Source organism: Schistocerca gregaria, chromosome X, assembly GCF_023897955.1.
Source record: "Schistocerca gregaria isolate iqSchGreg1 chromosome X, iqSchGreg1.2, whole genome shotgun sequence".
NCBI lineage: Eukaryota > Metazoa > Arthropoda > Insecta > Orthoptera > Acrididae > Schistocerca > Schistocerca gregaria.
In genome coordinates this window covers 504,242,889-504,265,475 of record NC_064931.1, presented here as the reverse complement: position 1 = coordinate 504,265,475, position 22,587 = coordinate 504,242,889, and the positions used below count along the sequence as shown (strand labels likewise).

Sequence of the window (22,587 nt, the reverse complement as noted above, 5' to 3'; positions counted from 1 at the left end):
TTTCTATGTATTCGCATCACATTACACTTGTCTACATTGAGATTCAATTGCCATTCCGTGCACCATGCGTCAATTTGCTGCAGATCCTCCTGCATTTCAGTACAAATTTCCATTGTTGCAACCTCTCGATACACCACAGCATCATCTGCAAAAAGCCTCAGTGAGCTTCCGATGTCATCCACCAGGTCATTTATGTATATTGTGAATAGCAACGGTCCTATGACACTCCCCTGCGGCACACCTGAAATCACTCTTACTTCGGAAGACTTCTCCCCATTGAGAATGACATGCTGCGTTCTGTTATCTAGGAACTCCTCAATCCAATCACACAATTGATCTGATAGTCCGTATGCTCTTACTTTGTTCATTAAACGACTGTGGGGAACTGTGTCAAACGCCTTGCGGAAGTCAAGAAACACGGCATCTACCTGTGAACCCGTGTCTAAGGCCCTCTGAGTCTCATGGACGAATAGCGCGAGCTGGATTTCACACGACCGTCTTTTTCGAAACCCATGCTGATTCCTACAGAGTAGATTTCTAGTCTCCAGAAAAGACATTATACTCTAACATAATACGTGTTCCAAAATTCTACAACTGATCGACGTTAGAGATATAGGTCTATAGTTCTGGACATCTGTTCGACGTCCCTTCTTGAAAACGGGGATGACCTGTGCCCTTTTCCAATCCTTTGGAACGCTTCGCTCTTCTAGAGACCTACGGTACACCGCTGCAAGAAGGGGGGCAAGTTCCTTCGCGTACTCTGTGTAAAATCGAACTGGTATTCCATCAGGACCAGCGGCCTTTCCTCTTTTGAGCGATTTTAATTGTTTCTCTATCCCTCTGCCGTCTACTTTTATATCTACCATTTTGTCAACTGTGCGACAATCTAGAGAAGGAAGCACAGTGCAGTCTTCCTCTGTGAAACAGCTTTGGAAGAAGACATTTAGTAATTCGGCCTTTAGTCTGTCATCCTCTGTTTCAGTACCATTTTGGTCACAGAGTGTCTGGACATTTTGTTTTGATCCACCTACCGCTTTGACATAGGACCAAAATTTCTTAGGATTTTCTGCCAAGTCAGTACATAGAACTTTACTTTCGAATTCATTGAAAGCCTCTCGCATAGCCCTCCTCACACTGCATTTCGCTTCGCGTAATTTTTGTTTGTCTGCAAGGCTTTGGCTATGTTTATGTTTGCTGTGAAGTTCCCTTTGCTTCCGCAGCAGTTTTCTAACTTGGTTGTTGTACCACGGTGGCTCTTTCCCATCTCTTACGATCTTGCTTGGCACATACTCATCTAACGCATATTGTACCATGGTTTTGAACTTGGTCCACTGATCCTCAACACTGTCTGTACTTGAGACAAAACTTTTGTGTTGAGCCACCAAGTACTCTGAAATCTGCTTTTTGTCACTTTTGCTAAACAGAAAAATCTTCCTACCTTTTTTAATATTTCTATTTACGGCTGAAATCATCGATGCAGTAACCGCTTTATGATCGCTGATTCCCTGTTCTGCATTAACTGATTCAAATAGTTCGGGTCTGTTTGTCACCAGAAGGTCTAATATGTTATCGCCACGAGTCGGTTTTCAGTTTAACTGCTCAAGGTAGTTTTCAGATAAAGCACTTAAAAAAATTTCACTGGATTCTTTGTCCCTGCCACCCGTTATGAACGTTTGAGTCTCCCAGTCTATATCCGGCAAATTAAAATGTCTCATCAATGGACACACTTAAAAATTTTGAAAATTCTACCTTAGCTACAGACTTCTGTTCAATGTCTATATTTATTACTGGAGTTGTGCCATTTACTGTATGGAACTGTATATACTTGTTTTATCAAAATTTAAAGACAGTCCATTTGCTGAGAACCACTTTATAATTTTGTGAAAAACATCATTTACAATTACATCACTTAGTTCTTGGTTTTTGGATGTTATTACTATACTTGTATCATCAGCAAAAAGAACTAACTTTGCATCTTCATCAATGTGGAATGTTAAGTCATTAATGTATATCAAGAACAGTAAAGGAACTAAGACCGAACCCTGTGGGACCCCATACTTGATAGCCACCAGTTTGAGGAATCAGCTGTTGATTTAACATTACATGAACCACTTATTTCAACTTTCTGCATTCTTCCAATTAAGTATGAATTAAATCATTTGTGCACTGCCCCCCTCAAATGATAATGATTTAGCTTCTCTAAAAGAATTCCATGACTTACACGATTTGCAGCAGGACTAAGAACATGTGTGTCTGTGGCCAGACAGTAAATGCAACCATGACACCACCAAGCATGGCAACTCTGATGGAGTTGACTGGATGGTGAAATGGCACTCTGTTGTCTTCAGTGATGAGAGTATTTATTTCTGCACGTGAGTGATGGACTTACACATCTACACTACTGGCCATTAAAATTGCTACACCAAGAAGAAATGCAGATGATAAATAGGTATTCATTGGACAAATATATTATACTAGAACTGACATGTGATTACATTTTCACGCAATTTTGGTGCATAGATCCTGAGAAATCAGTACCCAGAACAACCACCTCCGGCCGTAATAACGGTCTTGATACGCCTGGGCACTGAGTCAAACAGAGCTTGCATGGCATATACAGGTACAGCTGCCCATGCAGCTTCAACACGATACCACAGTTCATCAAGAGTAGTGGCTGGCGTATTGTGACAAGCCAGTTGCTCGGCCACCATTGACCAGACATTTTCAGTTGGTGAGAGATCTGGAGAATGTGCTGGCCAGGGCAGCAGTCGAACATTTTATCTATCCAGAAAGGCCCGTACAGGACCTGCAACATGCGGTCGTGCATTATCCTGCTGAAATGTAGGGTTTCGCAGGGATCGAATGAAGGGTAGAGCCATGGGTCGTAACACATCTGATATCTAATGTGCACTGTTCAAAGTGCCATCAATGCGAACAAGAGCTGATCGAGACGTGTAACCAATTGTGCCCCATACGATCATGCTGGGTGATTATGCACATATGGTGATGACGAATACACGCTTCCAATGTGCATTCACCGTTATGTCGCCAAACATGGATGCGACCATCATGATGCTGTAAACAGAACCTGGATTCATCCCAAAAAATGACGTTTTGCCATTTGTGCAACCAGGTTCGTCATTGAGTACACCATCCCAGGCACTCCTCTCTGTGATTCAGTGTCAAGGGTAACCACAGCCATGGACTCAGAGCTGATAGTCCATGCTGCTGCAAACGTCATTGAACTGTTCTTGCAGATGGTTGTTGTCTTGCAAATGTCCCCATCTGTTGACTCAGGGATCAAGATGTGGCTGCACGATCTGTTACAGCCACATGGATAAGATGCCTGTCATCTCAACAGCTAGTGATGTGAGGCTGTTGGGATCCAGCACAGCATTCCGTATTACCCTCCTGAACCCATCAAATCCATATTCAGCTAACAGTCATTCGATCTCGACCAACGCGAGCAGCAATTTGGCGATACGATAAACCGCAATTGCAATAGGCTACAATCTGACCTTTATCAAAGTCGGAAATTTGATGGTACCCATTTCGCCTCCTTACACAAAGCATCACAACAACATTTCACCAGGCAACACTGGTCAACTGCTGTTTGTGTATGAGAAATCGGTTGGAAACTTTCCTCATGTCAGCACGTTGAAGGTGTCACCACTGGCACCAACCTTGTGTGAATGCTCTGAAGAACTAATCATTTGCATACCACAGCATCTTTTTCCTGTCAGTTAAATTTCACGTCTGTAGCAAGTCATCTTCATGGTGTAGCAATTTTAATGGCCAGTAGCATACACTATAGACCTGGTGGGCAGCCTATTACAGAGTGAATGAACCCATGACACACAGGATCCACTAAAGGCCTCAGGGTGTGGAGAGCTATCAGTTACAGCTTATGGTCATGTTTGATGTTTTTGCAGGGTGAAGTAACCAGTGCCCACTGCACTGCACAGGTTGTTATCCCTATGCTACTGCCATTTGTTTGGCAGGAAGGTGATGTGTTTTTTTAACAAGACAACACCTGTCCACATAAGGCTGCTGTAATGTAAGGTGCTCTTTGTGATGCACAACAACTGCCATGGCCACCTAGATCACCAGATCTCGCACCAACTGAAACCATATGGAAAATGATGAAGTGGGAACTTACCTATCCTTCAGAGTCTGCAGAAACCATAGCCAAATTGCAACAAAGGGTTCAAGATGCTTCGACAACCTGTCACTTGATGTCATTCGAAATATTTTTGATCACATGCATGCAAGAATACATGCCTGCACTGCTGCCAGAGGGGTACACCTGTGTAGCAATGCAACCATTTGGGCACCGTTCACTGTGATGTGTGTTTCATTTGGTCTGAATTTGTTATAGTATACACCTACAATGATGAACCTATCACATTACTTACTAATAAAATGATCTTGTCCTCATGGATGTTTCATTTTTCTGGCAGTGTATAATGCTATATGTATCATTTATTCAGTTTAGCTAACTTTACTGTCGAGAAATTATTAGTCACATAAATATGTCTGTATGAATGGATTGATTTTACAGAGAATATCATAACAGATACAGGCAACAAATCATGGCCTTTCCATTTTCAAAGTAATTTGCATTATTGTATGAATTAGATTCTAAATAAAGCAAAGTAAAAACAAAGACTAAACTCCTCCGTGAAGTGTTTGTTCTTCCTTCAACCATACAAACAAAAAGAGATAATGGAATATGTCAAACTTGACATAAATATTGATACACTTATCATAAAGTGAATTCATAGATGTCTAACATGGCAGAAAATGATAAAATAAAGCACTTAAATTATTAGGTGAGAGACTATATTAGCAGAAAATTCTAAGAAAGTAATGAAGAAAACTACATTATAGAACACAGCAGAAAATAGCCTTGAGGCATGAACATGGACTGCACAAATTAAAAGGTCAAAGCAATGACAGATGATGGTATGTATGAAAATGAAACCATAATAATAAGGAGAAGAGTAAGGAGATGGAGTCAAAAGTGACTGACAAACAGAAGAACTTTGCACAATGTGTGATCTAAAAATACATCAACTGACACCCCAAATGTTGCTTTGGATGTGACAAGACATGATCTTCCCCCCTGACTTAAAATTAGCTACCAACTAAACATAGAGCTTTGATTTGTTGTGAATATTTATGTTTTAACTGTGTATTACATGATATATATAATTGTCGGAATTCAGCAATAAGTAAGCTATGTTTTTAGCTAACATCTTGGTTGTAAACTGTTCAGTGGTCTTTCGAGAAAGCCATACATCTTTATGGCTTGCTTTGATGTTGGCTGAATGGTTTAAAACTGAAATGTTAGCAGAAAACAAAGTTTGGTTGTGGATCAATTCCCATAATTTTCTAGATGTTTGCTTCATTATATAAAAATTAGTAATTTAATTAATGAGCTGCACAAAGTTATTATATGCTACTGAGAGAGCTTCTAATGGTCTGCTTATGTAGCATTTGTTTTCAGACACTAGCTTCAAATGGCTTAGATACTGTAGCAAGCTCTCACATGTATTCTGGTATGCTCCAGAACATTGGAAATATTATGCTAATGACTGATGTTATTCTAGAATGCCTTCCTGTATCCATTTCTTTTTGTTGAGGATTTTTTTGTTGTTATCACTTGATAAACAGTGTTTCAAATCTTCCCCCCCCCTCCCCCCTCCATGAACCATGAACCTCGCCACTGGTGGGGAGGCTTGCGTGCCTCAATGATACGGATAGCTGTACCGTAGGTGCAACCACAATGGAGGGGTATCTGTTGAGAGGCCAGACAAATGTGTCGTTCCTGCCTGAAGACGGGCAACAGCCTTTTCAGTAAATGCAGAGGCAGCAGTCTGGATGATTTACTGATCTGGCTTTGTAACACTAACCAAAATGGACTTTCTCTGCTGGTACTGCGAACGGCTGAAAGCAAGGGGGAACTACAGTTGTAATTTTTCCCGAAGGCATGTAGTTTTACTGTATGATTAAATGATGATGGTGTCCTCTTGGGTAAAATATTCCGGATGTAAAATAGTCCCACACTCGGATCTCTGGGCGGGGACTACTCAAGAGGACGTTGTTATCAGGAGAAAGAAAACTGGCGTTCTACGGATCGTAGCGTGGAATGTCAGATCCCTTAATCGGGCAGGTAGGTTAGAAAATTTAAAAAGGGAATGGATAAGTTAAAGTTAGATATAGTAGGAATTAGTGAAGTTCAGTGGCAGGAGGAACAAGACTTTTGGTCAGGTGAATACAGGGTTATAAATAGAAAATCAAATAGGGGTAATGCAAGAGTAGGTTTAATAATGAATAAAAAAAATAGTAGCATGGGTAAGCTACTACAAACAGCATACTGAACACATTATTGTGGCCAAGATAGACATGAAGCCCATGCCTACAACAGTAGTACAAGTTTGTATGTCAACTAGCTCTGCAGCTGATGAAGAAATTGATTAAATGTATGATGAGATAAAAGAAATTATTCAGGAAGTGAAGGGAGAAGAAAATTTAATAGTCATGGGTGACTGGAATTCAAGAGTAGGAAAAGGGAGAAAAGGAAACGTAGTAAGTGAATATGGATTGGGGTAAGAAATGAAAGAGGAAGCCACCTGGTAGAATTTTGCACAGAGCATAAGTTAATCATAGCTAACACTTGGTTTAAGAATCATGAAAGAAGGTTGTATACATTGAAGAAACCTGGAGATACAAAAGGTATCAGATAGATTAGATAACGGTAAGACAGAGATTTAGGAGCCAGGTTTTAAATTGTAAGACATTTCCAGGGGCAGATGTGGACTCTGACCACAATCTATTGGTTATGAACTGTAGATTAAAACCGAAGAAACTTCAAAAAGGTGGGAATTTAAGGAGATGGAACCGGGATAAACTGACTAAACCAGAGGTTGTACAGAGTTTCAGGGAGAGCATAAGGGAACAATTGACAGGAGGGAGGGGGGGGGGGGGGGGGGGAAGAAATACAATAGAAGAAGAATGGGTGGCTTTGAGGGATGAAATAGTGAAGGCAGCAGATCAAATAGGTAAAAAGACGAGAGCTGCTAGAAACCCTTTGGTAACAGAAGAAATATTGAATTTAATTGATGAAAAGAGAAACTATGAAAATGCAGTAAATGGAGCAGGCAAAAAGGAATACAAACGTCTCAAAAATGATATCGACGGGAAGTGCAAAATTGCTAAGCAGGGATGGATAGGGGACAAATGTAAGGATGTAGAGGCTTATCTGACTAGGGATAAGATAGATACTGCCTTTAGGAAAAGTAAAGAGTCCTTTGGAGAAAGGAGAACCACTTGCATGAATATCAAGAGCTTTGATGGAAACCCAGTTCTAAGCAAAGAAGGGAAAGCAGAAAGGTGGACGGAGTACATAGAGGGTCTATACAAGGGCGATGTACTTGAGGACAATATTATGGAAATGGAAGAGGATGTAGATGAAGATGAAATGGGAGATATGATACTGCGTGAAGAGTTTGACAGAGCACTGAAAGACCTGAGTTGAAACAAGGCCCCGGCAGTAGACAACATTCCATTGGAACTACTGACAGCCTTGGGACAAAAACAGTCCTGACAAAACTCTACCATCTGGTGACCAGGATGTATGAGACAGGCAAAATACCCTCAGACTTCAAGAAGAATATAATAATTCCAGTTCCAAAGAAAGCATGTGTTGATAGATGTGAAAATTAGCGAACTATCAGTTTAATAAGTCACAGCTGCAAAATACTAATGCGAATTCTTTACAGACGAATGGAACAACTGATAGAAGCCAACCTGGGGGAAGATTAGTTTGGATTCCATAGAAATGTTGGAACACGTGAGGCAATGCTGACCCTACGACTTATCTTAGAAGAAAGATTAAGGAAAGGCAAACCTACATTTCTAGCATTTGTAGACTTAGAGAAAGCTTTAGACAATGTTGACTGGAATACTCTCTTTCACATTCTGAAGGTGACAGGCATAAAATACAGGGAGCAAAAGGCTATTTACAATTTGTACAGAAAGCAGATGGCAGTTATAAGAGTCAAGGGGTATGAAAGGGAAGCAGTGATCGGGAAGGGAGTGAGACAGGGCTGTAGCCTATCCCTAATGTTATTCAATCTGTATAATGAGCAATCAATAAAGAAAACAAAAGAAAAGTTTGGAGTAGCTATTAAAATCCATGGAGAAGAAATAAAAACTTTGAGGTTCACCGATGACATTGTAATTCTGTCAGAGACAGCAAAGGACTTGGTAGAGCAGTTGAATGGAATTGACAGTGTCTTGAAACGATGGTATAAGATGAACATCAACAAAAACAAAACGAGGATAATGGAATGTAGTCAAATTAAGTCAGGTGATGCTGAGGGAATTAGATTAGGAAATGAGACACTTAAAGTAGTAGAGGAGTTTTGCTATTTGGGGAGCAAAATAACTGATGATGGTCGAAGTAGAGAGGATATAAAATGTAGACTGGGAATGGCAAGGAAAGCATTTCTGAAGAAGAAAAATTTGTTAACATTGAGTATAGATTTAAATGTCAAGAAGTCGGTTCTGAAAGTATTTGTATGGAATGTAGCCATGTATGGAAGTGATACGTGGACAATAAATAGTTTAGACAAGAAGAGAATAGAAGCTTTCGAAATGTGGTGCTACAGAAGAATGCTGAAGATTAGATGGGTAGATCACATAACTAATGAGGAGGTATTGAATAGAATTGGGGAGAAGAGGAGCTTGTGGAACAACTTGACTAGAAGAAGGGATCGTTTGGTAGGACATGTTCCGAGACATTGAAGGATCACCAATTTAGTATTGAAGGGCAGTGTGGAGGGTAAAAATCATAGAGGGAGACCAAGAGATGAATACACTAAGCAGATTCAGAAGGATGTAGGCTGCAGTAGGTACTGGGAGATGAAGAAGCTTGCACAGGATAGAGTAGTATGGAGAGCTGTATCAAACCAGTCTCAGTACTGAAGACCACAACAACAACATTCAAATCTTGCCTAATGGAGGTATATTTTCTTATGATGGAGAAAAGAAACTGAGATGCCATTAAGGAACTAGCTTTCCATCAGCTATACGAGAGTAGAAAACCAACAACAATTACATTCACTAAACTTTAATACTGAAACTGCAAAAACCCACAAATAAGAAAATGCTAATAGTGCTTTGTTTACTCTTAACATGACTGCAATAAACGAACATACAAATAAAATTTTGCATTTAGATGTCCTGAATGCCCTCCCATCCTCACACTCTCTCTCCCTCTCCCTCCCTCCTTCTCTCTCTCTCCCTCTCCCTCCCCCCTCCCCCTCCCCTCTCTCTCTCTCACTCTCTCTCTCTCTCACACACACACACACACTCACTCACTCACACACACACACACACACACACACACACACACACACACACACACACAGATAATATACACATTCAAAATCATGCAAACACAGACCCAGTTCTAAACTGGCAACTCAGTTGAGAGAAATAGTGATCTTGGCTGAGGTGGGTGGTGAGTAAATGGAACAGACACATGGTGAAATGAGTTACATGGATTGGGAAAAGTACAGACAGTAGGTGCTGGAGTCAGAAAAGATGGTGCCAGTGTAAAAAATATAGACATCTTGCAGCAGAAATGGCTTACACCTACACAGGAATGCAGTGAGCACTGTAGGGCTTACTAGAAGGAAAGGGAACATGGTGTTGGGTGAGATGGAGGCTATGGAACAAGTGATAAAGACAAATATAACTGAAAAGGAAAGTTTCTACTCACCATATAGTAGAGATGCTGAGTCACAGATATACACAGCAAAAAGACTGTCACAATATAAGTTTTCAGCCATCAAGGCCTTTGATGAAAATAGACCACACACACACACACACACACACACACACACACACACACACACACACACACACACACACACACGTGCATGCGCCCTTGCACTCGAAGGCAACTGACAAACACATGACTGCAGCCTCTGGCAACTGAAGCCACACTGATATGAATTGGGAGAAGTACAGACAGTAGGTGCTGGAGTCAGAAAGGATGGTGCCAGTGTAAAAAACGTAGACATCAATGCAGCAGAAGTGGCCTCAGTTACCAGAGGCTGTGGTAATGAGTGTGTGAGTTGCATTTTCATGTATGTGTGTGTGTGTGTGTGTGTGTGTGTGTGTGTGTGTGTGTGTGAGTTGATGGCCGAAAGCTTGTATTGTGACAGTCTTTTGGTGTGCCTATCTGTGTCTCAGCATCTCTGCTATATGGTGAGTAGCAACTTTCCTTTTCATAATATTGTTACACTCCATTCCGGATTTTCCATTGTTTGAAAGTATAACAGAGCTAGAGTGAAGCAGATAAAGAACAGAAGGAGTATGAATCTCACAGAAGCAAGAAGATGGAATTGATAGGAATCATAAAAGGAGCAGAGGCAGATATGGGAGAGTTAACAACAGAGTCAAGAAGTTTGTGAGGAAAACATATATATTGCACAAGTGTGAAAAGTTGATGTTGAGGAAGGATAAGGGTGTCAAATACAGACGGGACAAATTGTGAAGCAGTTGTTGAAATCAAACACATTATGTTATAAACAATGTTCTGAAACTGGGCAGTGTCCTTGGCCTTTGACTACTGTGTGCTACTTCTAATCCATTTTGTTGTACAGCTGGTTCATATTCATATCCATAAAGGACACAACACAGTGGTTACTGTGATAGATTTCATGGCTGTTTTCAGAGATGGCATTGCCTGTGACAAAGCAGGAAATGTTAGTGGTAGGATTCAAATAGAAGGTAATGGGTTGGTTTGTTGGATAGGCTTTGCACCTCTAATATGATCCATATGGTAGGGAACTGGAAGAAGTGAAAAATAGATAGACAAAGATACAGTCTAGATTGGCTGTATGGTGAAATACCACGTACGGGGAGGGGAGAGTTGCATACTGGGAATTTCAGGGCGTATGGAGAGATAATTGAAGCCCTGAAGGCTATAGTGTTCAGTTGTTCTATCCCTGGGTGCTAAAGGGTCTCCTCCTAGATGAGTTAGTGTGGGTGGTTGCAGCCTGCACAGACTGAAAACAGATCTCATTTATTCCACAACAAAAAGATCTCCCCCCTCAACAAAACAGCTTGCTACCCATGGATGCTCCATCTGCAGTGAAAAGTAATCCCCTAAGATAATGGTGTAAGTTTTAATGATGTCTTGGCAGATCACCTCCATGCTCTTCACCTTTCCCACAAACAGATGTATGCCTTAACTCCACATACACCCAACACTCTTAGTCTGCTGCTATGTTTCTCTTGCTCCCAAGTCCCTGCAATATGTATTTTCTGTATGGAGAACCCAAGAGCAAGGGCTGTCTCACCTACTTCTATTTCATCCCTGGTATATTGTCATTTTCTTTGTTACCAGAGCAAAGGCCACATGTGAAAGCAAACATGTCATCTAAAACCTTCATTGCAACCCCTCCAGAAACATTGTGTATGCGTATTATCAAGAACCAACTAGCCACCTTGATGGCCTCTGGAAAACTCCTGACAAGAGAATATTAAACCATCCAGCATAGGAAAAGATGCTCTAAATGATGTGGTTGACATTAATGGCTGCGTCACAACCTTTTCCAAATGGATACCCTCTGCCTCAATATTAGCCATCCTGATTCTTTTCTTTCCAAGCTAGCTCACTTGTACTTTCCTGTTTTTGTCTCTTTCTCTTATTCTACTTCTTTTATTCCCTCTATGCGCTATTTTCTCACTGTTTCAGCTAATGGGACCCTCACCACCACTTAACTTCTTGTGTAGGTGTCAGCCACTCCATCTGAAGTCTTTGCCATATTGTGCTATGGCACAGTCTTTCTTAATGTGGTCTTCTACTTTTCCTTCCCATTCCTACTTCACACCTCGTCCATGTCCACACTACCCACCCCTGCTATGATCACTTATCACCCCAGTCAGGATGCAGTGCTGGACAAGAACATTGGATGTTCATAAATGAATTAAGTGGTTTGTTACTTTTGAAGAATGACTTAGTTCTGTCCAAAATTTTAAGTAGTTACTGTCTTCTCTACAATCTTGTCTGCTGCTCAACATGTCTGATATTTGATGGATAGAAATTTATCATCATATGCATATTTATATTCCCTCCTCGTTTCTCATTGCTTTAGACTTTGCATATTTTCATACTCAACAAGTAAAATAAGACAAAAATTATTAAGTTGAAATATTAAATGGCTCCAGTCAGTAGTAAATAGTATTATGAATGAGAATCATTATATATATTTCAATGGAATGTACACTGAAGCACCAAAGAAACTGGTATAGGCATGCATATTCAAATACAGTGATATGTAAGCAGGCAGAATACAGCGCTGGTGCAGATTGCAGTTATTAGATTGGTTACTGTTGCTACAATGACAGGTTATCAAGATTCAAGTGAATTTGAATGTGGTGTTATAGTCAGCACACAAGTGATGGGACACAGCATCTCTGAAGTAGAGACGAAATGGAGAGTTTCCCATACGACCATTTGGTAAAACATTAAATCTCTGGCATTGTAGCAGCCAGAAAAGATCCTGCAAGAATGGGACCAACAATGACTGAAGAGAATTGTTCACCATGACAGAAGTGCAGCCCTTCCACAAATTTCTGCAGATTTTAGTGTGGGCCAGCAACAAGTGTGGGTGTGAACTATTCAACTAAACATCATTGACATGGGCTTTTGGAGCCAAAAGGCCACACGTGTACCCTTGAAGACTGAATGACATGAAGCTTTATGCCTTCCCTGGGCCTATCAACATCAACATTGGACTGTTGATGACAGGAAACATGTTGCCTATTTGTACAAGTCTTGTTTCGAATTGTATTCAGTGGATGTTTGGAGATAACTTCATAAATCCATGGGCCCTGCATATCAGCAGGGGACTGTTCAGTATGTTGGATGCTCTGTAATTGTGTGGGGCATGTGCAGTTGGAGTGATATGGGATCCCTGGTACATCTACACTCTGACATGTGACATGTACTTAAGCATACTGTCTGATCACCTGCATTCATTCATGTCCATTGTGCATTCCCATGAACTTGGGCAATTCCAGCAGGACAATGTGACACTCCACACATCCAGAAATGCTACAGAGTGGCTGCAGGGACATTATTCTGAGTTCAGACACTTCCACTGTCCACCAGACTCCCCAGCCATGAACATTGTTGAGCATATCTGGGATGCCTTGCAATGAGCTGTTCAGAAGAGCTTCCACCCCCTCATACTCTTATGTATTTATGGACAGCACTGCAGGATTCATAGTGTCAGTTCCCTCCAGCACTACTTCAGACATTAGTTGAGTCTATGCCACATTGTGTTGTGGAACTTCTGCGTGCTTGCAGGAGCCCTACACAATATAAGGTAGGTGTACCAGCTTCTTTGTCTCTTCAGTGTATTTCAACAAATTATTGCAATTAGCAACATTTGAAGCATAGTATGAGTTCTGCAAATAAGATGGAATATCAATAACTTGTCACTATAACCATAAAGGTTTCGTGAAAGTTTTGGGGGCAAATATTAGCTGTAATCAAACAAGTTTCATCATTTTTTAAATGTTAAACAATAATGTGAGCCACTATATTTTCAGCCATATGTAGTGGGGCCTGGGGGAATACCATCATACTAGGCAACACTGATAACACCATTTTCTTGGATGAGTAGTGCTGCCATCAGCAGGATACACTACTGTAATATAGTGGACAATACCAGAAGTAGGGTACAGAGGGAATGAGTTCTTGAAAATGACACTATTATTGTGGTGCTAAAAATTAAATTCTATTGAATTTTGATTTTGTTTCTGGTTTATTTCTGAAGCAAGCATATCAATATATTTTTAACTTTAATAACTATAATGTTGGTGGATACTATGTTGTGTCGTGCACCCTACAGCATGGGTTTCGTAACTTTTTGAGCATTAGCAAAGTCATTAAAGTATATAGTGATACTCTGTTGTCTTTACAAGACACTGTGCAAAATTATGTGAGCATCAGGTACCAGTGTAGGAGTTTCTTTTGATTTTGTCTTGCTGTTTTTTCTAGCACGATGAAAGCAACTTGTAAACAAAACAAGGAAGTCTTGCAGATAAGTCACGTTGCAAATGTGTAAGCGAATGCTTACCTGGAATGCTAGAAATGAACTGATCTTTCATGAGAAGAGGAAACTTGGATTTGACTTTCAGATGGACAAAAAGTCAAGAAGAAGAAGAAAACTGCAACTCCTGTGACAGTGACTGACAATTTTGGGCGTTGATTGAAGTATGGACAAAAGCGAAGATGTAGGCTTTGCATTCAGGGATGGTCAACTGGAAATTGTGGAATGGTTCTGAACTCTGTACAAATCAAATGAAATGAAATGTCGTGTGATGAGGGCCTCCTGTCGGGTAGACTGCTCACCTGGTGCAAGTCTTTCAATTTGATGCCACTTTGGCAACTTGCTCGTCGATGGGGATGAAATGATGAGGATTAGGACCCTTACGATTGACAGTCTGTCACGCTGACCTCTCAGCTACCAGGGGCGGACTCTGTACAAAAAGGAATTGTTTCAAGATATTTCTCATGAAAAAGTGCAAAATGCCACTCTTTTTTTAGCCACATTGACAACATTGTACCATTTATTTAGTTGCACAAATACGCTACTTGTGAACATTGACACTTAGCATCAGTGTATTACATTTTGGGAAATGGTAAGTGAAAGAGTTCATATGACCACTTACATCTAATTTAAGAAACTTAATATTTTTTTCACAATATTTCTGTGTGTGCCAAATATATGGTGAAGAAAAGGACCAGCAACAAGGGTCAACAGAGTTCTAGGCCATTTCCAAAAAACGTGCTGTGTCTGTCTTTTCATATACGTTAAGATCATAAAATGTGTTACTTTCTTAGAACAGGAATTTTGTTCTGTCTGTATTCCATGGTATTCATGCACACAGTTAGGGTGTTGAAATTACCCAGGTACTTGGGGGCATTACCAACAGGTTGCAGATCTAAGAAAATGTTTATATGGTTCTGAAGGTGTTCATAATTTCTTGATTTTTCTGGTATAGATATGTATTCAACAATCCCAGGTCATTCAAGGTGCCACAAATTTGTTCATGGCACTGACAAATTCCAAAACAAAATGTGGTGTTATTTCCCTACTCTTCCCTAATTTCTATGTACACATGGTGTACACATGCAAGATCTTATACTGCACACAGAGAACATATAAAATGACAAGGATAAATAATATTATTATTAATATGACTTACCCTTGTAAATGCTCTGTTGCAAAGATAGCACAAGTCAAATAAGCTGTTGTACTTGATGGCATGATTCTGGATAGCAAAGCTCACTACTTTTGAGAAGGGATCAAGCAAACCCTGAAAATGTTAACAACGTTAATTATATGAGATTCAGCAGTATTGAAAATCTATATCAATGTCATGAATAAAAGTTGTAATTGGAATGAAACACAGAATGATGACAAAGTAAGTAAAGGTAGTACCTGTATAATATGAATTGAGTAAAGAATTACTACAAATGTTTGCAACACAATATAAGTGGAAAATGTGCATCTATTATGTAATTTCCAACATCATTACTAACTAATTTACAAAACCTGTCTAGTTTACAATCCTCCTACTATACTGTCCCTGTTTCATCTACTTCTGTGTATGTATGTTACAAAGCACTCTCAGTGTAAGGTACACAAAAATATATTTTTCACTGTAGCATATAAGAAAGTATTTTTCCAGCCAAAACTGTAGATTGAGGATAAGTTGAAGAGGTATGCTTGTGTCTTTGTATGAATTATAATTAACCATATAATATGCTAATGATACATGTAATAGCAGTTTATCGTGGGCTGAAAAATATCGTTAAACATGTCCCTGAACATTGGTACCTGAATTCTCTACATACATATCTATGAGGAAATAAGCATCTTTTGCAAGGGTGAAGAAAGAAAACCAATTATGTTCCCTCAAGCTACCTTTCTCAGTACAGGCATGTTTTGTTAATATGATGTGACATGGAGTCTAAATATACACCTAAGTAATATTCCAGTATCAGGTATAAGTATATTCTATATGACATCACACCCATACAGAAACTGTTGTTTCTTCAATTTTTACTGATTAGCCATAGTCATTCCCTTTCTTCAGACACAAGGGGAATGATCTGATTATCTCATTTCACATTACAAAAAATGGTTCAAATGGCTCTGAGCACTATGGTACTTAACTTCTAAGGTCATCAGTCCCTCAGAACTTAGAACTACTTAAACCTAACTAACCTAAGGACATCACACACATCCATGGCCGAGGCAGGATTTGAACCTGCAACCGTAGCGGCCGCGCGGTTCCAGACTGTAGCGAGTACAACTGCTCGGCCACCACGGCCGGCTCATTTCACATACCCAGCACACTGTTACTGCCCAGAATAACACAAGGTAGTATGTTGTAAATCATTAATTCTGTTCACAAAGGTTATCACATTTGTTCAAACAAATCACAAAAAGATGTGATGGCTCAACATCAAGTTATTAATACAAGTATATGAATTTCCATACTGAAATTCAAATAAATAAATAACAGTAGTGGGTAAGTGCTGGCAGGTTCCATGATTAAATAATATAGTCAAAGCAAGACCAATAACTAAGTCCCAACTATGTTATAGTATTTAAAAAATCATCAGTGATGCTGCTTAATCATCTACAAAATTTAATTATGAATACAGCTATTGCTCTTACTAAGTTTAAGTCTTTCACTCACAAAAGTTTACAGGAATTGAAAGAAAAATGAAAATGTTAAAAGCCCCATATGCTCCTCAAAATTCTATGGCCCATAAAATTTCAAAGTTGATTACTGAAGCTGCGCAGCTAACTTTTCACTTCAGAACTAATTTCAGAACCTGTGAAAAGTGAGCAAAGACCCAGCATCTTCTAACAAATACTCTAAAATCTTGCCCCAACATGAAATCATAGGCACAAAAATGTCACCTATTTATAAACATGTCATGCTCACAACACTTTCAGATTTAAGTTGAAAAATGGTCATAATTTAAATTAGATGAGTTTTCTTAATTCAGTATGTGGTTTATCATTTAGGATTAGTTGAGAGATAACACACACCAAGTATTCAATACACATTTATTAATAACTCATATATAACAATTATGGCAGTTGAACATGTTACATGCCAAACAGCAGTCCAAAGAAGCAAAGTCACAAAGAGAGGGCACTCCGCGTGAGAGATGCCACAGAGCAACCTCCCACCCCCTCCCACCACCACCCCAACCAGTAGTGTGGAGCATGGTGGAGGGAAGACTCATTACACTAATTTGTAATCTTGGTGCCAATGAGACAGTTGTAGGTGGCAGACAGTGTGGGAAGTGGGTGCAGCAATGTTGGTGGTGCAGCAGTGCTGTGGTTCCGATGGCTGCACAGGCAGAGACAAATCAGCCAAAGGCAGGACTGTTGTATCAGGAGGTAGATCATTGAGAGACCATGCCACTGATTAACAGACACAGTCTGTAGCCATTTGTGGAGGTGGATGATGAATGTGTTCGTACCGTGACGTAACACGAGTTGAGGGCTCGAGTAAGGTGGCTGCAGGGCTGCTCGCACAGTGCCATCCCGCAGCATGTCAAAGTCATACGTAGCTAGGCCCTAGTGGGTGAACACATGTGGGGAGGTGTGAGGGCGAGAGTTGAGGGTGCGAAGGTGCATGATGTGCATGTGTACCCACTCGACCAGGGTGGGGAGATGCTAGGATGTGGCTGATGGTGAATCGGCTGATAGTGAGTCCTTGTGAATCCTTGATGAACTCAGTGGAAAGAAGGAGGGGTTCGCTGTATAGAACCTCGGTGAGTGAGACGTTAAAATCTTCTTTATGGACTGAGTGAATACCCAGCGGGACCCGTGGGAGGGGTTCCGAACATAGGCCTCCATGGCACATTAGAGTGGCCTTGAGTGTGCAGTGCCATGACTCGACCAGGCCATTCATCTATGAGTGGTAAGCCGTGGTGTGGAATTTGGCTACACCACAGAGTTCACAGAGTCATGCAAAGAGGGCAGACTCAAACTGGCATCTCTGGTCAGTCTGGAGAAACAGGGGGCAGCCGAAGTGAGCAACCCATGCGGCGGCGAAGGAATGGGAAACGATCTCAGCCGTGATGTCAATAAGTGGGACCGCCTTGACCCAGCGGGTCACATTGTGAATAATCAATAAGATATACCTGTAACCCTTGGAAGGGGAGAGGGGACCAATGACGTCAATACGGACATGCCAGAAACGCCCCTTTGGAATGTCATACTTGCCCAATGGGGGTTGAGCATGCCTACTGACCTTGCTGTGCTTGCACAGAACACACACATGGCTCCAAGTGTGACAATCGTGCTTCACACCAAGCCAGACGAAGCACTCCATGACCAGCTGCATCATAGCTCATGACCCACAGTGAGCAAAGCCGAGCAAGGCATTAAAGACCATAAAATGAAGGGCAGCGGAGACAAGGTGGTGAAGTGTGCCTGTAGAGGTGTCACAGAGGACTGAGATTGCTGAACCAGGTAGGCCTGACAGAGAGCAATGAGCTATTGTCTGAAATTATTGGCTGTATATCATCGTCTTCAGCTTGTAGTCAGGTGAGATCCTCCAGGTTCTGCTATCATTAGGAGGAGGGTGCAGGAAAGGTAGTCTGCAACAACATTCTCTGTGCCACAGATATAGCATGTGTTAGAAGAGTGCTGATAGATGTAGTTCATATGGCAGAAACGCCTCGGTGGAAGGTCCTTAACTGGATTACGAATAGCGTCCACAAGTGGCTTGTGAACTGTATAGATCGTGAAGGCTCACTATGAAAGTGTTTAATCACCTTGTACACAGCAAGGAGCTTACAGTCAAAAGCAGACCACTTGCACTAGCTCTTAGTCAGTTTCTTGTAAAAGAATCGAAGGAGTTGAGTGGAGCCAGCGGTGTGCTGTTGTAAAACAGTGCCCACAGCTGAGTCACTAGCATTAGTCGTGATCAAGACACAGACCTCACGGTCATGGTGGGCAAATGTGATGGCTTTGGTGAAGGGAGTTTTAAGGTTACCAAAAGCATCGAGCACTGGTTTGGTCCACTTCACTCTCCATTTCTAGTGGTGTTTTTGCCAGAGAGAGGGCAATTTGGATGGAGGCAGCTTGAGGAATATGGCGGCAGTAAAAGTTTCCCATGCCCAGAAAAAGACAGAGCTGAGCATAATCCTAAGGGAGAGGAAGGTTTATGGTGTTGACATGAGAACTTATTAGTCAGAGGCCGTTGGCAGAGACAGAATGGCCAAGGAAGGTGACGGATGTGGAACACAGTTTATATTTATCATGATTGATCATAACAACGTTGTCAGTTAGCTCCGAATGGACCACATCGAGGTGAACTTGACACTCCTCAGCGGAGGAGGAAAAGATACGAATATCATCTAAGCAGAGGGAGCAAATGGAATCAATGAACCTCTGCCACATATGCACAGCATTTTTCAGTCCATAAGGAATGTAACATTATCCAAATGGACTGAAAGGTGTGATGATGGCTGTCTTCAGAATGTCCGGTGAATATATAGGAACCTGATGATACGACTTGGAACAAACTAAAACGGAGAAAAAGGTAGAACCACAGAGTAACTGTGAAATCTTGGATAGGTGGAATGAGGTAGTTATTGATAATGGTGCGGGCCTTAAGGGACCTGTAGTCCCAGTACATGTGTAAGGTGTATTCTTTTTGGGAACAAGGTGAATAGGAGAAGACCAGTTGCTATTGGAGGGGCAGAGGACGCTCGATGCCAACAGATCCTGAATGATCTCCTTGGCACACAGAAGTTTGGAAGTGTTAAGGGGCCTGGCCTTATAACAAACAGGAGGGCCATTTGTGGTGCAAATCCTATGACAAGTGCCATTACTGATGGCTGATATTCATGTAGGGGGGGTCGGCAATAAGGATCAATGAGGTATCCGCAGGCAACGTCGGTTCACTGACCTTGATGAACCGGGCGTTGCGGTGTAGGCAGGGTGTCAGCTGTATTTGGTGATGGAAGGCACGATGCAGGAGTGACACGGCGTTAAGGATCAGGAGGGGCACATGCAGATACAACTAGGAGACTTGGAGACAGTGGTGCAAACAAAACGGCATGCGGTGGAATGATAAACACTGGAGCAGGTTGGTGGGAAGACGATGTAGAGGTGTGTGATGTGCCACCTCACTGTGGGGCAGGAGATGAGCAATGAATAGTGTGCTGTGCAAGTGACAATTCGGCAGAGGTAGAGGTGAAGCAGTTGTGTAAGGCATCATTCTGGGTGTGGAGTTTGTTGATCTGTAAGGGCATGTACAACAGATCAGAGAGCCGTGTAGTTATGCACTCGACCAAAGATGCACATGTGGAAAGCATAGCCAAGGGGGCGGAGAGTCAAGTGGTGCTGAAGTCGTGTGTGCACAGAACTGTATAACCAGATGTGTGGCAAAGCATGGTGGCCTGCAGGTATGGTGAAAGTTCATAATGGTGTAGGAAATCCAACTTGATCACAGGTTGTCAGGGCAGTGCAGAGCAGGAGGGGGTTTGCAGCTGTCTGTGTTGGGGCTGGTAGCTGATCGGGTTACTGCTCAGGTGAGGTTGTCAGTTATCAGTAGCATGTACATCATGTAGGCTGCTAGGTGGCAGTTCCTGACTGGCAGCTGAGGCACCAAGGTGAGCGCACTGGTCTCTGCCAACAGGGAGCAGAACCAGGGTCACAGGCATGCCAACTGAGAGTGATGGAGATGTTGTTTGTGACAGGTGGTGTCGCTGATGAATGATAACATAAGCCTGATCTGCCATGCATAATCGAAACTCGAATGAGTCGGCGACGTGGGACAGTAGATGAAATTGCAGATCTGAAGGCATTTTGACCATCCACAAAGTCCAATGGTCTGTGTCAGGTAATGCTCGATTGTCGATTAGTGAATGTATGTGCTGCCAAAGTTGCAAAGGGGTGCAGTCATATAGATACTCCTCATGAATAATGTAATGGATAGTCTCCACTAGAGAGCAGGAAAGGCACTCAATAAGCAGCACTTTGGCCATTGAATGTTTGTGTGAGAAGGTCAGTGAGAGAAGCAATCTGCTGATGAGGTCCGTATTTGGGTGTAGGTGGCTCATCGGGCAGACAAATCGGGCATCATAGTCCGAAATTCTGTGGATGTCCAGTAGGTGGTCCACAGAAGTGAACCATGTTTTTCGATTGTCTTTTGCAAAGCAGGTATCTTAGAGAAACCTGCTGGGTAACACATGTTCAGGCAGTACCAGTACACAGAGATCGGTACAAGCAGAGCAGGATGCCTCCGAGGCCGGAAGTGTGGTAGCGGTGAACGGTGCATCGCCCAAAGACTGTGTGGGGTGGTGGGTGCATGCAGCACACAGTGCTGAGGGGAACAGATGTATAAGTTGACATGGTGTGTCCAATCCCCAAGCCCGATGAAGAATGCAGCGTGGGTATAACAGCTGGTACCGGTGCAAGAGCGGACAGGAGGAGGCAGTTGCGGTGAAGCCACGAGGGGGGGGGGGGGGGGGCTCATACAGTATCCAGTGCAGGTGGAACAGCTGGTGCCATTATGAAAGTGGGCGGAAGGTGGTCATGGTGCAACCATGGTGCACTGGTGATGGAAACCGACGCGGTTGACGTAACCGGCATCTCCGAGACGGAGGGAGGTGTTCCTGGTTCCTGCACACTATGTATGTTACAATGTGCTAGCCCGTGCATGGCACAAAAATGTTCAATTTACAGTTCTGGAACTTTGTCGGCAAGTCAAGCCATTCTGAAGGTAACGATGTACATGAAGGATAAACCACAATATCTTCAACTGGAAGGTCGTCCACATTGTGATTAGGTGGCAGGCACAGTCCATGTTGTGGCTGTTGTTTTTCTGCCATGTTGAATTGAGTAAGGTGAGGTGGCCTCTGGCATGGCTGGACATAAATAATTGTTCACTTTCAGCCAAATTCAAACTAGGTACACTTGGGCACTCATGATCACAAGTGGCATAATTAATGGGGCCCGTTGCACTTGCATCGAAAGACACTGGTAGATCTGTCGTGGTGGAAATAATGTGGGCTGGCACATGTAGTTCATAAATGACGAAAACAAGCACAAAATAACTTGTGATGAGACAACGATGGTGCCGGGGACACCACTGTGGTTATCACGTATGATTAGTTGAGAGAGAACACACACTAAGTATTCAATACACGTTTATTAATAACTAATGTATAACAAATATGGCAGTTGAAGATGTTATGTGCTGACAGTGAGCAATAGAACAAAGCAGTCCAAAGAAGCAAAGTCACAAAGATAGGGCACTCTGCACCAGAGATGCTACAAGTACATAACAGATTAAGTGGCTCCTCTCACTGGTCACTTTCAGACATACTGATTACTATCACACAGGTATTAGTCATAACACCAATAAAAAACCATAAAATAGTGCCACATTGCACAATTGGTTTTAAACAAGAAATGAGAGAAAATCTTATTACACAAATAAATATTA

The 22,587-nt window shown here is 41.8% G+C and overlaps 1 protein-coding gene across 4 annotated transcripts in view; it reads right to left on the bottom strand.

The window, feature by feature from the left end:
- Window positions 1–22,587, bottom strand: part of LOC126297705 (protein unc-79 homolog) — an 810,295-nt gene that overhangs the window by 119,139 nt on the left and 668,569 nt on the right. For all 4 annotated transcript variants that reach the window (XM_049988834.1, XM_049988837.1, XM_049988836.1 and 1 more), the window contains one exon: window positions 15,301–15,411. In XM_049988834.1, the coding sequence (XP_049844791.1) occupies window positions 15,301–15,411 (111 nt within the window). The remainder of the gene's footprint in view (window positions 1–15,300; window positions 15,412–22,587) is intronic.